The sequence below is a fragment of the Heteronotia binoei genome, chromosome 2 (genome assembly GCF_032191835.1).
Source record: "Heteronotia binoei isolate CCM8104 ecotype False Entrance Well chromosome 2, APGP_CSIRO_Hbin_v1, whole genome shotgun sequence".
Classification (NCBI taxonomy): domain Eukaryota; kingdom Metazoa; phylum Chordata; class Lepidosauria; order Squamata; family Gekkonidae; genus Heteronotia; species Heteronotia binoei.
Genome location: NC_083224.1, coordinates 88,498,631 through 88,522,209, shown reverse-complemented (window position 1 = coordinate 88,522,209; position 23,579 = coordinate 88,498,631). Strand labels below are relative to the sequence as shown.

Here is a 23,579-nt window from a genome sequence, read left to right as displayed (position 1 = left end):
CAAAGCAAAAGAACAAAGTTTGAGTCCAGTGGCACTTTTACCCACAAAGTTTTATTCATGCACACGAAAGCTTATACCCAAAATAGAACTTTGTTCATCTTAAAGGTGTCACTGGACTAAAACTTTGTTCTGTTAGAGTTGTGTACCTGTTCAAGAAGGAGATGTAGATGTAAAATTATAGAATAAATTTTCTTGCTGAAGAACAGTAAGGCATATCAGGAATTTTTTATTAAATAATCACTGCAGCTTATTGGCTTGCCTTTTGTAATTTTCCCCCACCTTAAAATAAGGTACCACTATCAGAACATTAATTGGCATTAATTTTCATCACTACTGATTAAAATGTATTCTAATCAATGGAACAACTAAAGCTTTAGGCCCAACATTTAGGCCCAAACAGCCATACTTGGCTGTTTGCATTTGCTTATAAAACTGTATTGAACTATTTTTCTGTTTGGGCTATCCTATAGGTTTTCTGAGCTGTTGCTATGAGGAAACCTCGCAGGAGATCCCGGCAGGCTCTAGAAGGAAGACGGTCTCCTTCACCATACAGTTTGAAATGCTCACCTACTCGGGAGACTTTGACATATGCCCAGGCCCAGCGAATAGTGGAGGTTGATATTGATGGACGTCTCCATCGCATCAGCATTTATGATCCACTAAAAATAATCACAGAGGATGAGCTGACTGCCCAGGATATTACAGAATGCAACAGCAATAAAGAGAACAGTGAGCAGCCACTGTTTCCTTCTAAATCCAAGAAAACTCAATCTAAAGGCAAAAAGAAGGAGTCAGGCACCAAACATGCTCCTGGGACATCTTTCCATCTACCCCAGCCCAGTTTTCGGATAATTGATTCCCTCAGCCAGCCAGATGCTCCAGCCCTGCCTACAACATATTATCAGTACACTGAGAGACCACTTGAGGACACAGATGCTGAAGTGGAGTATGATATGGATGAGGAGGATCTGGCTTGGCTTGATATGGTTAATGAGAAAAGGAAGAATGATGGCTATGGTTCAGTTTCTGCTGAGACTTTTGAATTACTGGTAGATCGACTGGAGAAGGAATCATACCTGGAGAGCCGTAACAATGGGCCCCAGCAGACTCTGATAGACGAGGATGCAGTCTGTTGTGTTTGCATGGATGATGAGTGTCATAACAGCAATGTCATTTTGTTTTGTGACATTTGCAACTTGGCTGTCCACCAGGAATGCTATGGAGTGCCCTATATCCCTGAGGGACAGTGGCTTTGCCGCTGCTGTCTACAATCTCCTTCCCGCCCTGTTGATTGTGTTTTGTGCCCAAACAAAGGTGGAGCCTTCAAACAGACCAGTGATGGTCACTGGGCCCATGTTGTTTGTGCCATCTGGATCCCTGAAGTCTGTTTTGCAAACACTGTGTTTTTGGAACCCATTGAGGGAATAGACAATATTCCACCAGCTCGCTGGAAGCTGACTTGCTACATCTGCAAGCAGAAGGGCATGGGAGCTGCTATCCAGTGTCACAAGGTGAATTGCTACACTGCGTTCCATGTTACCTGTGCCCAGAAGGCTGGTCTCTTCATGAAGATTGAGCCCATGAGGGAGACCAGCCTCAATGGCACAACATTCACTGTACGCAAAACTGCTTATTGTGAAGTACATTCCCCTCCTGGCACAGTGAAGAAAGGGCGTACAGCTACTGTTCGTGAAGGGGAGGAGGAGATTGCAAAGAATGAAAAAGAGGATGAGGGCACTCTCAAGAACAAGAGTAAAGTGAAGTTGAAGCAGAAGGTAAAGAAGGAAATCTGTGCTTCTGCACCTTTGCTGATGGTCACACAAATCCCTTCTTACCGGTGAGTGCTGCAATTACTCTAAGGGCAAAATAGCATGATCATAGCGTCTGTGTTGTTCCCTCAACTAGTCCAATATTTGTCTTCTATGTCTATTTAAGTGAAACCTTTTCTGCCCTGTGCCCACTTCAGCAAGTGCGTTGGTTAATTTAAGTCTGCCAGAGCCAGACTTATTAGCTATGTTAATATTGTATTCTTTCATTCATTCAGCTTGATGAATTGCCCTATCCTGGCTAGTGCTTGGCTCCGGGCAATGTACAACAGGAAATAATAAATACATATAATTAAAATCAATAAAACCAGTTAGCTAAAACAGCATTGTAACTACTATCTCTTGAAAGGGTAGGGACATTTAAAAAACGCTCTGTGGAGAAATTATCCTGTAAGGAAGAATCTACCTCAGTGTGACACATAATCTCTTGAATGAGTGAGAAAATGATGTGCAAACACCGTGGTAACTTGCTAATTATGGGCTGAGTTCAGACTCATTCTATTGATTTCAGTAGGCTCTATCACATAAGCAGCATAACTGCTTGCAGAATTGCCTATAGCTGAGTTTTCTCATATTAATGATGAATTTAAATGGCTCTGTGAACATCATCCTGTGAAGTAATTTGGTCAACTGGAATGTAGCTGATTGCTCCCTATCTTGCTGTTGATGCTGCTTAATTGGAGCCATAGAGCTGTTTCTAATGGAATAGCTGAAAAGCCTCTGATGAAATTGTAACACATGTATAGTTCTCAGTATGCTTTCATATTAAATTACAAATCTGGGCATCACATTGTTGAAGTGGGAGGGTACCTGTGTGCCACTGTGTTCTTACAGAATATGAAAATAGGTTTGACATGTGTGATGGTTCTGTTGTCTTTCTTAGGTTGAATAAAATATGCAGTGGACTCTCCTTTCAGAGAAAGAATCAATTTATGCAGAGGCTTCATAACTACTGGCTGTTAAAGCGTCAGTCAAGAAATGGAGTCCCATTGATACGACGGCTGCATTCTCACTTACAGTCCCAGAGAAATGCAGAACAGGTAGGACAACCTCTTTTTTTACTGTATGAAATTCCTACTGCCAGTTAGAGGAAGTAGGTAGATAATTAATTGTAGACATTTGTGATGAGTAGTACAAGTGGAACTTCCACACCCTCCTTTAATAGAGTCTTAATTTGTTTCCTTCTAATCATAATAAAAGATTTTGCAATGCGTATTTTTGTTATGTAATTACAGCAAAGCAGACACATCAGTGGCTTATATGTCTCTCATGAAAAATGTTCATATCTCATAGGACAGCTTTTGCTTTCTTAGTTTAGTTTATTTGATTTATATCTCACCCTCCCCACCGAAGCAGGCTCAGGGTGGCTCACACACAATAAAACAATTAAATTGAACATTAAATTAAAACAGTTAAACAATTTAAACAATTTGGTGCTAATTTCCATTAGTTACAGATGGCATTCAGTGTTCTTAAACATCCATTTAGATCTAATATCTCAGTGGTTTCATTTAAAAGCTAACTAAAATAATATCATCTTGCAGGCCTTGTGGAACTGGGCAAAGTCCCACAAGGTTCTGACCTCAGGCAGCTGGTTCCACCAATGGGGTGCAGCGACTGAGAAGGCTCTTTCTCTGGTTGTTTTCAGTCTTGCCTCCCTCAGCCCGGGGATTGATAGTAAGTTTTGCATTCCAGATCTAAGTACCCTCTGGGAAACATGTGGGGAGAGACGGTCCCTAAGGTAGACAGGTCCTTGGCCATATAGGGCTTTAATAACCAGCAACTTGTAGTGAATCCAGTATACCACCGGCAGCCAGTGCAGTTTCTGTAGCCCTGGCTGTATGTGCTCCTGGTAGCAGCCTGGCTGCCGCATTCTGCACTAGCTGTAGTTTCCAGATTAAGGATGGGGCAACCCTATGTAGAGGGCATTACAGTAGTCCAATCTCGAGGTGATCGTAGCATGGATCGCAGTTGTCAGGTTGCTCGAGGAAGGGAACCAGCTGTCTTACCCGCCTGAGATGGTAGAAGACAGATTTGGCAGTGTCTACTATCTGGGCCTCCATTGTCAAGGAAGACTCCAGTAGCACCCCCAAGCTTCTGACCCTGGGTGCCATTGTAAGTGGCGCACCATCAAAAGCCGGTAGGGGGATTTCCCTGCCAGGACTGCTGTGACTCAGGTAAAGGACCTCTGTCTTCATTGGATTCAGCTTCAGTTGACTCATCCTGAGCCATCCTGCCACAGCTTGCAACACGAGGTGCAGATTTTCTGGGACACAGTCAGACTGACCATCCATCAGTAGAGCTGGGTGTCATCCGCATACCGATGGCAACCCAGCCCATATCTCCAGGCAATCTGGGCAAAGGGGCACATGTAGATGTTAAACAACATCAGGGAAAGCACCACTCCCTGAGGCAACACCGCAGTTAAGTGGGTATCTCTGGGATGATTGTCCCCCAATCACCACCCATTGTCCCTGATCTTGAAGGAAAGAGCAGAGCCATTGTAAGGCCAACCCCTGAATCCCTGCGTCGGCAAGACGGTGAGCCAGTAGCTGATGATCAACTGTGTCAAATGCAGTCGACAGGTCTAACAACATTAACACCGCCAAACCACCTTGGTCCAGATGCCACTGGAGATCATCCACAAGGACGACTAGTACTGTCTCCGTCCCATGACCTGGGCAGAAGCTGGACTGATGGGGATCTAGGATGGAAGCGTCCTCCAGAAAATTCTGCAACCGTAGTGCTATTGCCCTCTCCATGATCTTACCCAGAAAGGGTAAGTTCGACACCAGCCGGTAGTTGGCTGGTGTGTTAGGTGGACGGTACACCAGCCAGATAGCCAAACCCTCCCCAACATCCCACGTCAGACCAGCACATTCAATGCCGTCAATCTCTGGAGATGGGAGAGGCAGGAAGGAGTAAGCCTCCCATATGAATAGGGCCACCCTCCCCGCTGCCTGATAGTCTGTGATTGGTGAAAGACTGAGTACCCTGGGGGAGCTTCTTGGGAGAAGCTACTGTCTCCCTGTCTTGCACCCAAGTCTCAGTCCCGCAGGCCAGGTCCATATCCTGCTCAATCAGGAAGTCCCAAAGGACTGAGGTCTTATTATTTATGGATCTGGCATTGCATAACACCAATGACAGAGGCAAGTAATTGAACCTGTCCCCACTAAGTGCTACCATTGGGATGGGATGCAGGCTGGAAGGGGGCTGAGCACCTTCATGTCTTAGCCGCCTTCCCTTAAATCTTTGTCTGTTCCCACCATCATACCTTCTCCTCCCCAGGAGTACTGGGATCCCCTGGCTGGTCATCACCCTGTTGGTCTCCACAACAGCCTCAGGATGTGCAGCTCACAACCCTGTATTGCTCTGTAGTTCTTCCCTATCTACCCTCGCCAGGCAAAAATTGCCCACCCTACAATATCCCAAAATTGATCCCACTACCAAGCTAATCTATCCTAAATAGCTGATTAATTTTAAAAATCCCACTCGTCCCCTAGTTACTACCTGATTAATTAGCCAGCAATACAATCAATTAAACCAACAGCCAATTCTAAAAAATCTCATCCTCCCCAATTAATACTACCCAATTAATTTGCCAATAATACAATTAATTAAATCAGAATAGCCAATTAATTCAAAACCAGTCAATTAACACCCCAAATTATCCACCCAGTTAATTAACAACCAACAAAAATTTAGCAGCTGAATGGTCTCAATTTCAAAGCAGTGTTACATAGACATAAATTTAAATCTTTATAAAAGTTGGCAATGGAAGACAGTTTTTGTTGGTGGACAGTCACTAAAGTGCAAAGCTGAAAGTGAAAGTGCTGAGGTATTAAGTGCTAAGAATATTAAAGTGCAGTCAAAGTTCAGGAGCCTTCTCTGTCCCAATTCATCCTGGAGATTACCAGCCTCCTTTTTAGCTCTAGTCTCTGGGGTCTTTGAAGGTGGCAAGTTGAATCTTTACTGCAGCCCAGCTTAGTCTTGTTCTCCACTTGCCAGCATCCGCTCCTCCAGGCAAGCTCAGCAGACTTGGAGGGGATAGAGGCCCTCCCCGAGTCTCCTGGCTGTGCCACCGGGATTTTCAAAAGCAGCAAGCTGGTCAGCGGCGCGGGAGGCAGCAGCAACTGACCAGACGACAATCCAAACAACCGCCAAGATAGTATTTGCGGCTGGAGATATTGAGCAGCAAGACCCTCCTCGGGGGCAAAAGCGTCCCGTAGCAGATGTTGTCACTGCCGCTGCTCCTCACTCACAGCTCAGGTCGCTCCGCTTCCCACTCCACAGCCTGTCCTCTGCAGCACAACCAGGCCACCACTGTCGTCGTTGCCGCCACTCTCCATTCACAGTCTGGGCAGCCACACACTCCACCCCACGGTTTCTAGTTTCATTAATCACTAGCTTCTGCTCACATTTCCTGTTTTATATTTGTTTTTATTTCCTGTGTAGAATTTATATTTATATTTATATTAGAAACAATCACCACTTTTCCTTAGTTTTCAAAACTATGAGGCCATACCTAGCAATTTGTTACGTCATAAGTACTGCTACTACAATATTCATGTATCATGAAAAATGAATTAAGCAGAAATAGTATTCAATATCTGTTATTCCCCATAATTTTTTGCAGTTGGATAATTACTGGTGGAAGAATATAACAATGGAGCATTTTTCCTGTTAAATATAGATATGAAACCATGGTGTATCTGGAAAATTACAGAAAGATCAGTGAATACTAATTGAGACTATTTTCCAAAACATACTTACAACTTGTGCTGGATTTCTTTAGATAGTCACTACCAAATATATCCTTAGGCTTCTTGAACTGGATGACAGTCCTTGCAGAGTAGATTTTGTGGTATATCACATGGTGGTGATATTACATATCACAAGACAAGATGAAAGAGCTGAGTTGGGAGAGATGTGAAGTGAGAACATCAATACAAAAAAACTTATCTCCATTTCACAGAAAGAGCAGGATGAAAAGAACAGTGCAGTAAAGGAAGAACTGAAATATTGGCAGAAATTGCGACATGACTTGGAAAGGGCACGGTTACTCATTGAACTGATCCGTAAGCGGGAGAAACTGAAACGTGAGCAGGTAAGTAGAAGCATAATGGTGGACTGTTGGTATTGTTCCTCAAGCCTAGATGTATTACAGTTTGCAGCAAGATAATTTTGCTGCCCAAGCAAATTCACCCACAGCTTTTTGGATGTTGTACTCTTGAACTGCACATCTGAAATGGGGAAGACCTTTCTAGTTCCTGAAAGCTTGCATCCTTAATCACTGGAGCCGATATAAGGGTTTCTGAACTTATTACTGTTGTTTCCCCCTTGTTTCCTGGATTTTTGTTATTGTAGACTTTTCTTTAATTAAAAAGTTACACTAACTATAACACATGGCTTTTGTAAATGGCATTCTTGTCAGGTCAGTTCTTTTCACTTCTGAGCTATTTTTATGACATATAATCAAATAAATGTCTAAAAATGTATATATTTTTTCCATTAGTTTATCTAGTCCATTGTCATTTAGTACATTTTGGTGAAAAGTGCAAAAAAAGGGTCATGGAGAAAGAATAAATAACATTATAGATAATATATTATCACTGGCAGGTGTTGATAATTTCATGGTGATACACATCACTGTTTTGATATTTGCTATGTTGTTGCATATTCTGCTATTATTTTAGAATATATTAGTTGGTTCAACAGATTGCCACCTTAAGTTTCTGCAATTTAAATCTTATCAGTTTTAAATGTGCTATTTTATATTTTGAACAAGGATTCTCAAACATTTACCAGTTCAGTTTGTTTCTTGTCCACCCAAAGCCAGCAGGGGGTTGACCCCTTGGTGGGTTGTTTGTCTGTCCACAAGAGACCTGACTCTTATTTCTTGAATATAGTGCACTGCACTGTACCATGCTATATGTAAGAAGAACAAGATCAGGTTCATCAGCAGACTCCTTTTACCTCTTCCTCCCCTTCACACTGTGGGGAAAAGGGGAGGAGCAGAGGAGCCTACTCAGCTGCAGTGACAAAGAGGTGTGAGGTCGTCTTCTGAACAGAGGAGACAGGAGATACTTGGCAGCCTCTCCTCTTCCCATCCCCAACACAGCTTGGCAGGCTCCCTGCATCTTGCACTTGCTGTATCCAGCAAGCCTCCAGTGGCTCCTCACTGCTGCAGATCAGTGGGCTCCCCATGCCCTCCTCACTGCCCTCCCCACTGCCACAGCTGCTCAAGACTCACAGCAGTGAGGTGGAGAGACAAAAGTCTTGTCCCATGGGAAAGCACAGTATGTTCATCTACTAAATCTGCTCACCACAGAGTTCTCAGCATTCCTAATTTTGAGTGACCACTTCCTTGTTCTTATTTAATGAAATAAGTCAAATGGTTGAGTCACAAAAGCATGTTTTAGTTTTTATGCCACCATTCATCAGAAGGCAAGAAAGTTTTTGCAAACGTGTGTAGTATACAGTTCTCATACATTCAGGGCCAGCTTGCCCACTAGGCAAACTAAGCAGTTGCCTAGGGCGCTAGGAGGTAGGTGCGCCAAATTTGGCTCCCCCCCTCCAGGTGCCCATGGCAAATGCCTAGTTTGCCTGCATCCCTCTCCCCCGCTACTGCCCTGCCGCCCTCCTTCCTCCCTCCCTTTGTGGTGCTGGAAGCCAGCGCCGTGCTCCGCTCCACCACGCCACTCAGCCAAGCCAAGGCTGGTCCTTACCAGCTTCAATGTGGCTGGCGCGGCTTTGAATCCTTTGAAGGGTCCGCTAGAAGAGAGTTCGCTCCCCCTCACTTCCAGTTCCAGGAAGGAAGGGGAGATAACTGTCCTCCTGCGGGCCCTTCAAAGGATTAGAAGCTGCGTCAGCCACATTGAAGCTGGTAAAGACCAGCCATGGCGGGGGGTGGTGGTGGTGGTGGTGACGGAGCATGGCGCTGTCTTGCCTTGCAGTGCTGTGAACGGAAGGAGGGTGGCTGCAGCGGGGGAGGGCCCCCTTTTCTCCCTGCAGCTCCTGTTAGGCAGGACTTTGGAGTGCAACTTTGGTACAGCCACCACCACCTCCAGTTATTTCATGTCCCCCCTCCCTTGCTGGAGGATCGCCCCTGCTATCCAGCAACTGCCCAGGGTACAGTTCCTCAGGAATGCGCAGTAGTGTTAGGCAAGAAGTCTTGGACATGGGTGAGAAATCCATGCAGTGCTTCATAGCTAAACGGCTTTATTTTTTCGAGGCACAGCTCAAAGAGTAGCATACTGGACAGTACTATGCAGGTTACGAAAGTAACAGAACATGGAAAATGTTACTAGCTAAGGGAGACTTACAGTCCTAGAACATCTGGCCCAGTCTTAGTGGGAGACTGGTTGCATGACATGCATACACACACTCACCTGAGCAACAAGCAACATTCCACCACTTTTACATTCCACACTGCACCTTCTCTATCAGGTGAACCACTGTCTCTCCCAACTGCACTCCTCACTCACAAAGGGACAGCTCCTTTTCACTCACACTCCCCAACATGTTGTCGGAGCTCAACATGTTGTTTCTGGAGCCCAAGCCTGCCAGAACCAGGTCCCTCAAATTCAAAGGTATTAACACATCAAAGAGATTATGTGTTTTCTCTCTGGGTTATAAAATCAATACTGTCAGGTGAGATGGAGCCCAGGATTTGCCAGGTTTTGGGGCTCCAGCTTACAAGTCCATCCTCATAACAGTCAACCTCTACCTGCCTCTCTTATGGATAATAATAAGATGTATGGAGGAGGGGGAAATCCCTGCTATCCTCTGCTTTGCTTGCTTGCCTGCTGTGACTCAGGTTCCTATTACTCCCCACAGACAAACTCACTGGGAGGGAAAAATCTTGCTCACCCATCCCCTTGCCCAGACAGCCTGTTGGCCCCACGCTGCTCTACCCCCCACTGCTCTACCCACCCATCTGTCCTCCATTCTGTGGGGAGGTGGCAGAGGCAGCTCCTGATCCTCCTCCCCCACTCAATTGCTGCATCCCTGCATTGATGATGGGGGTGCAGCAGCAGCTCCTGCTCCTCTCACTCACCCACCTACAGGGGAGAGTGGTGGCAGCAGCCAGTGGTGTCTGAGCCAGCACCCAAACTGTCACGGCATGCAGGCTTGGCTGGCTCCTCCTGCCTCCCTTTCGTGTTTTGTGTTTGTTGTCTATGCAAACACAGACAATGCCCCTCTATTTGGGGAAGGGATTTAACCCCCTTCATCTTTTAAAGTTTTCAGATTTTTCTGCAAACTAAGGTCTACCAAATTTGTTGAAAAATCTCCTTTCTTTCTACGTGACCCTAATCCACAGATGTAAATATGGAGCCATGCTGATTATTAAATATATTAATGGAGACATTGCTAGTCTGATAAACTTTGTGGGGTATTTCTTTCCTGATTTCTTTAGGTAAAGGTTCAGCAAGCTGCTATGGAGTTACAGCTCACACCTTTCAGTGTGCTGCTTCGCACAACACTGGATCTGCTACAGGAAAAGGATCCGGCCGAGATCTTTGCAGAGCCTGTAAACCTGAGTGAGGCAAGTACTGTATCTAAAACTATAGTTCATGTTGACCTGAACACCTGTGCTGATGAAGTTGGAACCCCTACATGCTATAGCTGGCAAGAAGGAGGCACTATTTTGACTGCTTCTGCTATGTTTGCCCTGCTGTTGCGTAAATGAAGAAAATTTTCAAGTGTTCTTGTGCAGAGGGCATCCCAACTGGCCACTTTTTTTTTCTTTTGAGGAAGTGTGCTGTTACTTCTCAGCAAGGACATTTTATAGCTGGTGGGTGTGATGAGGCTGAGATTGCTGTGCATTTGTACACTACCCCAGTGCCACTTAAGAGGGCATTTTAGAGTGTTTGTGGTGGAAATGCCCTGGTTGGCTAGTAAATGATTTTTGTAATTGTACAGGTTTTATATGTTTAGGTTCCAGATTACCTGGAATTCATTTCCAAGCCAATGGATTTTTCTACCATGAGGCGGAAGCTGGAGTCCCACCAATACCGAACACTGGATGAGTTTGAGGAAGACTTTAACCTTATTGTTACCAACTGCATGAGGTATAATTCTAAAGACACAATTTTCCATCGAGCAGCTGTCCGATTGAGAGACCTTGGAGGGGCAATATTGCGCCATGCACGGCGGCAAGCTGACAATATTGGTTTTGACCCCGAAGTGGGGATTCACTTGCCTGAATCACCGAAGACAGATGATTTTTATCGTTTTTCTTGGGAGGATGGTGAGTTTCCATAGGGGTTTCTGTCCTAAGAATGCAAGATCATTAAAGAAATCTAAAGACTAAAATGCCATGTGTGTGTAACAGTAGACAGTAATTCGTAAAGCTCTTTGAAGGCTTTGCTTTTTACAGCGATATTTAATGTTGCTAACCCTGATCTGGGCCTCAGGTTCTCATCTCATGGAGCACATTTTTTCTCACTTCTTTGTTGTCTCTAGGATGCATGTTCTAAACATTCTTGGAATCTCATCCTGGAAATTCTTACAGCTTTCCTGCATATGGTCAGAACTTGCATAGCTATGACTTTTTATTGCTTTATTCTCAGAATGGACCAGTTAGCCCAGGGGTGTCAAACTCATGAGGACTGGATATGACATAAATGTGATCTTGTTAGGCCAGGTGCGTCATAAAATGTAATGCCAGGTAGTGGAGATATGAACTTTATAAGAGACACAGACAAACACAATTAAAGATTTTAAAAACTTAAAATAAAACATGCTTAAAACATTATCACTCATCGGTCTTACAGGTGCCTTCTTTGTACCTCTCCTGTGTGATCCAGGGAACTGGGCAAAGGAAGCTCTGGCTCTTTGCTTCCTTCCCCAGGGGACCAGGAATGGGGGGGACCTCAGCCAATAGAAGGGAGGCTTGGCTTAGTAGGTCTGCTGTAGAATTGTGAGAGCCTGGCAAAGCAAGCTCTCTCCCTCCTCCTCCCCAAGGGAGGAGCTTCTGCCAATGGAGAAAATAGAGACTTTGCTCTATAGCTCTTGTGCTATTGAGCAAGCCTGACAAAGCAAGCTGTGATGCAGAAGGAAGCAAGAGAAAGGGAGAAGGAAACAGACGAAAGCTGCTTGCTCGGGGGCCTGATAGGAGCCCTCCAGGAGCCTTATTTGGCCCCTGGGTTGCATGTTTAACACATCAGAGTTAACCTGTCTCTTAGTGGATGCAAAATCTCAGTGGCTGGCTACTTATACCACTGCTTTTCTCATTGTAGTAGATAACATTCTACTCCCTGAAAATCGGGCTCACCTTTCTTTGGAGGTACAACTGAAGGAGCTATTGGAAAAGCTGGACATGGTAAGCACCATGCGGTCAAGCGGTGCTCGTACCCGTCGCATTCGCCTCTTGAGACGTGAAATCAACTCCATCCGGCAGAAGCTAGCCCAGCAGCAGAACAAAATCATGCCAAATGGAGACCCAGCTGCTTGGGAGGAGGGATTGGACAAGATGCTACAAGAAGACTGGGATGAGGATGGGGAGAAAGGTAAGAGGTTTTAGCAGATCTCTGAGAGAAACAGTCCAGGCTGTACAGGAAAGGAAGTTCTCGGGGACTGACTAGGTAAATGAATTCATCTCCTATAATCTATACATCTGTTACAAAGAGATTACAGTGTAGTAACTTCTTTTAACTATACCTTAAAAAATTATATTCATCTTGGGCTAAATGGTTCAGGATGAAGGCATCAGATAATAAGTAGTGCAGCCAGTCTGGAATTTTTATGGAAGTCTTTGAAAGTCAGTTTATTCAACATATATGCAGATCTCTGGAGTGTGCTGGATTAGAATTTCCCTGAAGATGCCAGTATCAGAGTTTGGAGACACAGAGAATGTGTGATGATCTTATTTCAGTTTCTAGCGGTGATTTGCCAATACAGTCTTAAGCAGTTAGCCCTGTCTAAGGCATTGAAGTCAGTAAATTTAGAATGGTATAACTCTTCCTAACTTTTCAATGTGCATCTTAAAGGCACATGTGACAGAATCATTCATTGACCTTCACAATCTAAGCAGAAAGAGGTTGTTGGTTGAGAAGGCTGTCAATGTCATGTCCCTCATATGTCTGTCAGCAACAATTGGCTGTGAATGGCATCATGAAATTCTGAAGGGACTGTGAGACAGACTGCTCCAAAATCTTACTCAGTTGATTAGAGGAAGGGCTGTTGGGGTTGTTTCCCTATGGCCAATGGTGGTTCAAAAATGGCACACAGAATACTGCACAAATAAATTGCAGCCAGCCTGGAGTTTAGTTTGCTTTTGGGCAGAGGCTGCTTTGTGCTATGTCTTTGTATTTTTTGAAAATGACATATTTTGGTACAGAACAGCCTTTTGATCTTTCCCCAAGCTGAGAAACCACTGGCCTTACCTTGGGATGTAAGAAGTACAAAATCTAGGGCAACACAACAAGAAAAACTATCAGGGTTGGCTTTTGCTGAGGTCAGCACTTTACCCAGAATGTAATTAAGAATATAACATGAGCCCTGTAGGATCAGACCAATGGTCCATTTAGTGCAGCACCCTATTCCACACAGTGGCCAACGAGTTCCTCTGGATGGCCAACAACAGGGCATAGAGGCCAAGGCCTTCCTCTGATGTTATCTCCTAGCTCTGAGATTCAGAGGTTTAGTGCCTCTAAATGTGGAGGTTCCCCTCAGTCATCATGGGTAGTAGCCATTGTTAGATGGAAAGCATGTGGTCCCTCCTGTTCAAATAATTGGGTCAGACCTTCCATGAATCTATCTAATCCCTCTTTAGCTGTTTATTCCTGTGACTGTCACTACATCCTCTGGCAGTAAGTTCCACATTTTAATCATTCTTTGTGTAAAGTAATATTTCCTTTAGTCTGTCCTGAATCTATTGCCCATGAGCTTCATTGGATGCCCTCAAGTTCTAGCATTTTGGGAGAGGGAGACACATTACTCTTTGTTAACTCTCTCCACCTCATGCATCATTTTATAAACTATCATATCCCCCCTTACTTGTCTCTTTTTTAAATGGAAAAATCTCAGACTCTTCAGCCTTTCCTCACAGGGAAGGTGCGCAAATCCCCATATTATATAATATCAACCATTTTATTCTCAATTGTAATCCTAATAATCTGTAACATTGAGTTTGCCTTTTTCACCACTGTGGTTGACACTTTCGTTGAGCTAGCTGCTACAACCCCAAGATCTTTGTCTTTCTCAGTCTCAGCAAGTTCAGACCCCATTAGCTTATACTTGAAGTTGGAATTTTTTGTCCCATTGTGCATCTTCTTACACTTACCAACAATGAATTTCATTTGCCACATTGTTGCTGAGAGCCAGTTTGGTGTATTGGTTAAGTGTGCGGACTCTTATCTGGGAGTACCGGGTTTGATTCCCCACTCCTCCACTTGCACCTGCTGGAATGGCCTTGGGTCAGCCATAGCTCTGGCAGTGGTTGTCCTTGAAAGGGCAGCTGCTGTGAGAGTCCTCTCAGCCCCACCCACCTCACAGGGTGTCTGCTGTGGGGGAGGAAGATAAAGGAGATTGTGAGCCGCTCTGAGACTCTGAGCGGAGGGTGGAATATAAATCCAATGTCGTTGTCGTCTTCTTATCTCAGTTTGTGAAGTTCCTCTTGGAGCTCTTCACAATTAGCCTTGGTTTTCACCATCCTGAATAAATTTGTCATCTGCAAACTTGTCCACTACACTACTCACCCCTAGTTCTAGATAATTTATGAATACATTAAATAGAACTTGCCCTAATCCCTGTGGGATTCCACTTCTTATTTACCTCCAATGTGAGAACTATCCATGGATTCCTACTCTTTGCTTCCTGTCATTTAACCAGTTTTTAATTATTAGTTTAGTTTATTTATATTCCACCCATTCCCCCATGGAGGCTCAGGGTAGAGTACATCAAATATACAATAATAAAACAAACAATAAAAACAGCTAAAATGATAATAAAATCAGTTACAGCATTAAGCTCAGAATCTAATCAGCACTTTACATAACATATATCAGGGTTTCCCAAATGTCCCCCCCCCCCCCCCCCCGTGGCCTGGTTATTTTTACATTTCTCCTTCGTGGCCCACTAAAATTTGGTGGTAGAGCCAGGAGACTTTGGGGGTGGAGCCGGGAGACAGGAAATGATGTACAAACAAGGCAAAAACTCTTGCAATATTTTGTTTAGGAAAGGTAGGAGAATAGTGGAATTTTGCAATGCAATTTTTAAAATAAAACATTAAGAAAAAGCACAAGGACCACACAGCAGAAAACTAAAAATATAAAATGCTCTCAGCCTGGGAAAACATGAAATGGCGGGGCATTTCAAGCTTCTCCCCCCCCCCCCCCCCAGGTCTACTCAGATTAGCAGTGGCAAGGAAGGAAGGAAGGAGGGAGATGGGAAAAGACTGACAGAAAGAGAGAGAGGGAAGGAAGAAGATAGGGGAAAAGAAAGGAAGAAAGAAAGGGAGAGATGAGGAGAGAGTTGGAAACAAATATAGGAAATAGGAAGGAAGGGAAAGGGAGGAAAGCAGTGAAAGAAAGGACAAAAGGAAGAAAGAGAAAAGAAAGGAAAGGAAAAGAAAAGAAAAATGGAAAGAAACAGGATGTGAGCAACTCACCTTTAAAACTGCTCACTCTTGCCGCGCAGCTGACTCTCCCACTACCGCCTCCCTCCCTTCCCCACTGCAGGCCAATTTCAGGCTGTAAAGCCTCTCCCCCCCGCCCCGCCTGTTCGGTGGGAAATCGGACCACAGAGGTCTCAATGCTGGGCCGCGGGGCCTCCCCTCCTCTGGCCTCCCCCCGCCTCCTGCATCCCCCCGCCTCCTCCCCCCCCCGCATGGCATTGCACCCCTCTGTGCCTCCTTCTCCCTCCCTTCCCCACCGCAGGCAGGTCAATTTCATGCTGCGTATCCCCCCACCCTGACTGATGGCTCAATTGCCGGAAAATCGGTGCAGAGCTCACTTCACGCTGGGCCAAGCCCGTGGCTGCTCAAAGAGACCATGGCTGAAAAGGGCACATGGCTCCTCCCTCGCCAGCACACAGTACTCATGTGGGGAAGGGAGGGAGAAGGAGGCGTGGAGGGGCACGATGCCATGCAGGCGGGAGGCGCCATGCAGTGGGAGGCAGGGGCAGCCAGGGGACGGGAGGCCCTGCGGCCCAGTGTTGAGGGCTCCATGGCCGGGTTGCGACCCTGCTATTGGGAAATGCCGCCATAAATTATGATGTTACGTAAACCACTGGCCCTCATCAGTAACAAACAGTCCAAATTTATTTATTTATTGCTTTGCATTTATATCCCGCCCTCTCCGCAAGCGGACTCAGGGCGGCTTACAGTATCATAAAAACAATCAATTCCATAAAACATATAAAACCATAATACATTTATCAGTTTAAAACTATTACGCTATCTCAATCCAGTCTGGCGGTATTGGGTTCTGACTATGACCACCAGCTTCTGTAGGATGTCCGGTGGCAGCCCATTTTCAGTCAACCAGAAAAGCCCGTCTAAACAGTTCGGTCTTACAGGCCCTGCGGAACATCGACAAATCCCGCAGGACCCTTATAGCTTCTGGGAGGGTGTTCCAGAGTTCTGGTGCTGCCACCGAGAAGGCCCTAGATCTTGTTGCGCATAGCCTGGCTTCTTTTGGGCCAGGGGCAGACAGCAGATTTTTCATCTATTATGCTATTGCAGATTTCATCAAATAATGATGAAATAGCAATAGCATAATTTTTTCGGTACTGATGATGGTACGATATGATGGTACAGCAGAAGATCTTGAGAGGCCAAACGAAGTGACCCCCCGGGGCATATATAGGGAGAGACAGTCTCTCAGGTCCCAGGCCGTGCTAGGCTTTAAAAGTCAAAACTAAGACCTTGAAATGGACCCAGTACTCTATAGTGCGTTTGCAATAAAAAAGGCCAATGCCATGCTGGGAATTATTAGGAAGGGAATTGAAAACAAATCAGCCAGTATCATAATGCCCCTATAGTCAGCCAGTGCAGACTGTGGAGCGTCAGCCGTATGCTCACCTGTACAGGTGATGCAGTCAGCAGGTGAGCTGCTGCACTCTGCACCCGCTGCAGTTGCCTCAAGGGCAAGCCAGCATAGAGCGAGTTGCAGTAGTCCAGCCTGGAAGTAACCATTGCATGGATTGCTGTAGCTAAGTTTTGGGGGGATAGTATGTTGCTAGTTGCCAGATCTGCATTACTTTGCACTTGGCCACATTGAACCGCATCTGTCATGTTGACGCCCACGTTGACAATGCGGAGAGGGCGGGATATAAATGCAAAGTAATAAATAAATAAATAAACCATCATGACCTGGGCCTCCATAGAAAGGGAAGCATCCAGAATCACTCCCAAACTCTTCACCTGTTGGGCCGGCACCAAAACAGCACCATCCTAGGCTGGTACCAAAACAGCACCATCCACGAACACTCCCCCCCCTTGACTCAGGCACAGGACCTCCGTCTTAGCTGGATTTAACTTCAGTCGGCTCTGCTGTAACCATCCGGCCACAGCTCCTAACACCTCGCACAGATGATCAGGGGCGGAGGACGGTCTACCACCCATCAACAGGTAGAGCTGGGTGTCATCAGCATACTGGTGAAACCCAGCCCAAAACCTCAGGCAATCTGGACAAGGGGTGCATATAGATGTTAAATAATATTGGCAAGAGGATAGCTCCCTGTAGTGCTCCACATATAAGTGGGTGCCACAAGGAAGTCTGCTCACCAAGCATCACCCTTAGTCCCTGTCCCCAGAGAAAACAGGAAAACCATTGTAAGGCTACCCCCTGTACTCTGGCAATGGTGAGGCGGTGGGTCAAAAGATCGTAATCAACTATGTCAAACGTTCCTGACAAATCAAGAAGAATCAGCAGTGCTGACCCACCTTGGTGCAGGTGCCTTCTTAGGTCGTCTGTGAGGGCGACTAATACCGTCTCCATCCCATGGCCCAGGCAGAAACCGGACTGGAATGGGTCCAGGGCAGATGTTTCATCCAGGAAGACCTACAACTGCTCCACCATCGCTTTCTCAACTACCTTTCCCAGGAACGGTAAATTCGAAACTGGGTGGTAGTTGACTAATACCCTAGGGTCTAGAGATGGTTTTTTTAAAAGCAAACGAATCACTGCTTCCTTTAGCTTCTCTGGGAATGTCCCTGTTGCCAGGGACAAGTTGACAATGTCACCTAGAGAGTCCCTGATAACGTCCTGGCAAACTTTCACAAGCCAAGATGGGCAGGGATCCAGGGAGCAAGTGGTGGGCTTCACTGCAGCCAGGATCTTGTCCACATCCTCCAATAATACTGTATAATCTATAAGAGAACCCTTTGTTTTATCCTATGACCACTTACTCAGGAGTCTTTGGTGAGGTACCTTGTTAAAAGCCTTTTGAAAGTTCAAGTATATAATTTCTACTGAGTTACCACTGCCTACATGCTTGTTCACTTCCTCTCAAAGAACTCCAAAAGTTGGTGAGGCAGGACTCCCTTTGCAGAAGCCATGCTGACTTTCCCTCAGCAGACTTTGTCCCTCTATCTACCTAACAATTCTATCTTTGAGTATAGTTTCAACCGATTTGCCTGGGACAGACGTTAGGTCGTCTGGCCTGTAATTTCCTGCTTCTTTGGATACCTTTTTTTAAATTGGTGTAACATTTGCTACTCTCCAGTTTTCTGGTACAGTGGCTGAATTTAGTGATCAGTTGCATCTATGGGGAAGTATTTATTAATTTATTAATTATTGGATTTATAACCCACTCTCTCAAAACCAGCCCAGCAGATCAGCTATCTCACATCTGAGTTCCTTAAGAACTCTTAGGTGTATGCTATCAGAACCTGGAGACTGTTGGTTTTTAAGTTCCCCAATAAGTCTAGAACTTCATGTCTGGTCTAGGAGAGCCAGTTTGGTGTAGAGCCAGTGCGTGGACTCTTATCTGGGATTGTAACCTGCTCTTAGACTCCTTTGAGTAGTAAAGGGTGGGATATAAATTCAGTCTCTTCTTCACCTCCTTTTGGTTCAGTTCTTCAGTCTCTGAAAATGGGCTGTGGCATGGGTACAGTGAACACAGACACAAAAAAAAGTTCTTGAACTTCTCTGCCATCTCCCCATTGTCAACGTGGGCGTCAACGTGGGCATCAACATGACAGATGCGGTTCAATGTGGCCAAGTGCAAAGTAATGCACATTGGGGCCAAGAATCCCAGCTACAAATACAAGTTGATGGGGTGTGAACTGGCAGAGACTGACCAAGAGAGAGATCTTGGGGTCATGGTAGATAACTCACTGAAAATGTCAAGACAGTGTGCGTTTGCAATAAAAAAGGCCAACGCCATGCTGGGAATTATTAGGAAGGGAATTGAAAACAAATCAGCCAGTATCATAATGCCCCTGTATAAATCGATGGTGCGGTCTCATTTGGAGTACTGTGTGCAGTTCTGGTCGCCGCACCTCAAAAAGGATATTATAGCATTGGAGAAAGTCCAGAGAAGGGCAACTAGAATGATTAAAGGGCTGGAGCACTTTCTCTATGAAGAAAGGTTGAAACGCTTAGGACTCTTTAGCTTGGAGAAACGTCGACTGCGGGGTGACATGATAGAGGTTTACAAGATAATGCATGGGATGGAGAAAGCAGAGAAAGAAGTACTTTTCCCCCTTTCTCACAATACAAGAACTCGTGGGCGTTGGATGAAATTGCTGAGCAGACAGGTTAAAACGGATAAAAGGAAGTACTTCTTCACCCAAAGGGTGATTAACATGTGGAATTCATTGCCACAGGAGGTGGTGGCGGCCACAAGTATAGCCACCTTCGAGAGGGGTTTAGATAAAAATATGGAGCACAGGTCCATCAGTGGCTATTAGCCACAGTGTATGTGTGTATATAAAATTTTTTGCCACTGTGTGACACAGAGTGTTGGACTGGATGCGCCGTTGGCCTGATCCAACATGGCTTCTCTTATGTTCTTATTGTACTTTAGCAATCCCTTTATTCCTTTTCCATCCAAAGACCCAACTGCTTCTCTGGCTGGTTTCCTGCTTTGGATGTATTTTTAAAATCTCTTTTTCATGCCTAATTATTGACTTACCTTTCTTTTGCCAAAGCCTGTGGTCCTCCTGTTCAATACATTGGATCAAACCTTCCATTTTTTAAAAGAAGCCACTTTTTATAGCTTCCTTGACTTGCATTGTTAACCACACAGGCCTTCTTTTAGGTATGGCAATCCCTTTCCTAACCTGTGAAATGCATTCTATTTGGGCTTCAGTTAATGTGGTTTTAAATAGTTTCCAAGCATTCTCTTGGGATTTGACTCTCGTTTCCTCTTCAGCTTTCTTTTATACACACACACACACACACACACACATATATATACACATACTGTGGCTAATAGCCACTGATGGGCCTCTGCTCCATATTTTTATCTAACCCCCTCTTGAAGCTGTCTATGCTTGTAGCCACCACCACCTCCTGTGGCAGTGAATTCCACATGTTAATCACCCTTTGGGCGAAGAAGTACTTCCTTTTATCTGTTTTAACCTGACTGCTCAGCAATTTCATCGAATGCCCACGAGTTCTTGTATTGTGAGAAAGGGAGAAAAGTACTTCTTTCTCTACTTTCTCCATCCCATGCATTATCTTGTAAACCTCTATCATGTCACCCCACAGTCGACGTTTTTCCAAGCTAAAGAGCCCCAAGCGTTTTAACCTTTCTTCATAGGGAAAGTGTTCCAACCCTTTGATCATTCTCATTGCCCTTTTCTGGACTTTTTCCAATGCTATAATATCCTTTTTGAAGTGCGGTGACCAGAACTGCACACAGTATTCCAAATGAGATCGCACCATCGATTTATACAGGGGCATTATGATACTGGCTGATTTGTTTTCAATTCCCTTCCTAATAATTCCCAGCATGGCGTTGGCCTTTTTTATTGCCATCGCACACTGTCTTGACATTTTCAGTGAGTTATCTACCATGACCCCAAGATCTCTCTCTTGGTCAGTCTCTGCCAGTTCACACCCCATCAACTTGTATTTGTAGCTGGAATTCTTGGCCCCAATGTGCATTACTTTGCACTTGTCCACATTGAACCTCATCTGCCACGTTGACGCCCACTCACCCAGCCTCACCCTTTGGAGTTCCTCACCACCCTGAACAATTTAGTGTCATCTGCAAACTTGGCCACTTCACTGGTCACTCCCAACTCCAAATCATTTATGAACAAGTTAAAGAGCATGGGACCCAGTACCGAGCCCTGCGGCACCCCACTGCTTACCGTCCTCCACTGCGAAGACTGCCTATTTATACTCACTCTCTGCTTCCTATTAATTAGCCAGTTTTTGATCCACAAGAGGACCTGTCCTTTTACTCCATGACTCTTGAGCTTTCTAAGGAGCTTTTGATGAGGAACTTTATCAAAAGCTTCCTGGAAGTAAAGGTAAACAACATCTTTTGGGTCTACTTTGTCCACATGTTTGTTCACCCCCTCAAAGAAATGCAACAGGTTAGTGAGGCAAGATCTTCCCTTACAGAACCCATGCTGAGTCTTCCTCAATAACCCGTGTTCATCAATGTGCCTACACATTCTGTCCTTGATAATGGTTTCTACCAACTTTCCCAGTATTGAAGTCAGAGTGACTGGCCTGTAATTTCCCGGATCTCCTTTTGAACCCTTTTTAAAGATGGGGGTGACATTTGCTACCTTCCAGTCCTCAGGAACGGAGGCAGATTTCAATGAAAGATTGAACAGCATTTTTTGTCAGAAGATCCACAAGTTCAACTTTGAGTCCTTTCAGAACTCTTAGATGTATGCCATCCAGACCCGGTGACTTATTAGTTTTTAATTCGTTTATCAGTTGTAGGACCTCCTCTCTTGTCACCTCAATCTGACTCAGGTCTTTCAACACCCCTTCCAAAATTAGTGGTTTTGGAGCGGGCAAACACTTCTCGTCTTCCACAGTGAAGACGGAGGCAAAAAATGCATTCAGCTTCTCAGCCATTTCCCTATCGTCCTTCAGTAATCCTTTTTACCCCTTGGTCATCCAAGGGCCCCACTGCCTCCCTGGCTGGTTTCCTGCTTCTAATATATTTGAAGAAATTTTTATTGTTGGTCTTTATGTTTTTTGCAATATGCTCCTCATAGTCCCTTTTTGCCTGCCTGATCACAGTCTTGCATTTGATTTGCCACAGCCTGTGTTCTCTTTTATTAATCTCACTTGGACTAGCTTTCCACCGCTTAAAGGAGTCCTTCTTACCTTTTACAGCTTCCATTACTTTGTTTGTTAACCATGTAAGCCTTTTCTTATACCTGTTTGTACCTTTCCTAACTTGTGGTATATATTTTATCTGAGCTTCTAGGACTGTAGTTTTAAATAGCCTCCAAGCTTCCCCAAGGGTTTTGACTGTCCTCTTATAAGGACTTATTTTATAAGTTCCCAAATAGCTACAGTTCCCATTGTAATTGGTGCCAACATGCACCATGACTGCTGACTCCTCCTCAGCATTATCTTTCAGCCTATCTAGACCGGCAGGGAAGTCACCATGTAGTCAAAATGCCTGTTGCAGATCCCACTCTGTATATTCCTAATGATGAGAGCACACACTACCAGAAGCCCAACTTCCCACAATCCTCCAGGGTTATCTATGTACAAGAGGATATTGGTCCATTGCTCAAGGAAGGGGTTCCTTCACATCCTTCCTCCTCAAATGGACACCCTCTGACCTCAATCTTCAAAACAGCAGAAGAGCTGTCAGCAGAGAAATGGCACAGTTCTGTTAAGTCCCTGAGGGTCTCTTTCCAAACCTCTCTCTCTGCCTCAGCTTCTCCAGGTCAGCAGCATTAGGTTGAAGGGAATAAACTTGCTCCCTGAGAGCCATAATCACCATGCAGCAAGCACACACACACGATTTCCATCCAGTGGGTAGATAGTCATACACGTGGCACTCTGCAAAACATTTGATAGCCCCTGCTTGCTTGCTGGTTTTCTACTTTCATAACCAGTTAGTGGCTTTAAGGTACCTAGAATGATTCAGGGTACCTAGGCCCAATTCCACAGGCTAAGAGTCCCAAAGGCTCATACCTCTGATAAGGAGGAGCCTTACAGTTAAGAGGCCTACAGCCCCAGCCTCCCAGCAGCAACAGCAGAGGGTGGGGCCTGCAATGAGCTCCAGGCATACTGTCCTTGCTCAATGAGTAACAGACCAGACAAAAGACCCAAACAGATCCAGACAAAAACTCCAGCAGGCTACAATCTCCCACTCACCCTCAAACTCTGCCTGTCTCAAAGCAACCTCAGTTTATGCTCCCCAGTAGCTTAACCATTTAGAAAAGGCAAAAAACCACTCACCAACCCAGGAGCTCTCTGATGTGTTTTTTCTCCCAGCCCAGTTGGCTCAATTCTCAATTCGTCTCCCCATGACAGGCACCTTCATTCATTCTCACAGCCTCGGTGCAGGAGAAAACTGTCAGTGTTTGCCTTCACTTCCTACTGAAGTTAAAAAAAAATAGACTGGCTAAAATGTGCATATATATTTGAACATTTAATATCATGAAAGACAACACCATAACTGCAGTTGAGAAACTGATTTAGTTTAGGCTGGCCAGCCCTCATATCATGAGGGAAATTGTCTGCATACGTGCCACTGTTGTTCACCTCTGCCCACTCCAAATTCATAGAAATTGTTAAGAGTAATTCTGATTTGATTGTTTGTAGAGGTTTGCAGCCACAGTTCAGCAAAGGTGTTCATTTTCCTTAG

At 45.0% G+C, this 23,579-nt stretch overlaps 1 protein-coding gene across 5 annotated transcripts in view; it reads left to right on the top strand.

Annotated features, from left to right (window-relative positions):
- The first annotated feature begins 474 nt into the window (after positions 1–474).
- BRPF3 (bromodomain and PHD finger containing 3) overlaps positions 475–23,579 on the top strand; it is a 49,598-nt gene continuing 26,493 nt past the window's right edge. For all 5 annotated transcript variants that reach the window (XM_060231537.1, XM_060231536.1, XM_060231534.1 and 2 more), the window contains exons 1-6: positions 475–1,837; positions 2,710–2,866; positions 6,802–6,933; positions 10,246–10,374; positions 10,767–11,079; positions 12,071–12,340. In XM_060231537.1, the coding sequence (XP_060087520.1) occupies positions 489–1,837; positions 2,710–2,866; positions 6,802–6,933; positions 10,246–10,374; positions 10,767–11,079; positions 12,071–12,340 (2,350 nt within the window). In that variant the 5' untranslated portion in view covers positions 475–488. The remainder of the gene's footprint in view (positions 1,838–2,709; positions 2,867–6,801; positions 6,934–10,245; positions 10,375–10,766; positions 11,080–12,070; positions 12,341–23,579) is intronic.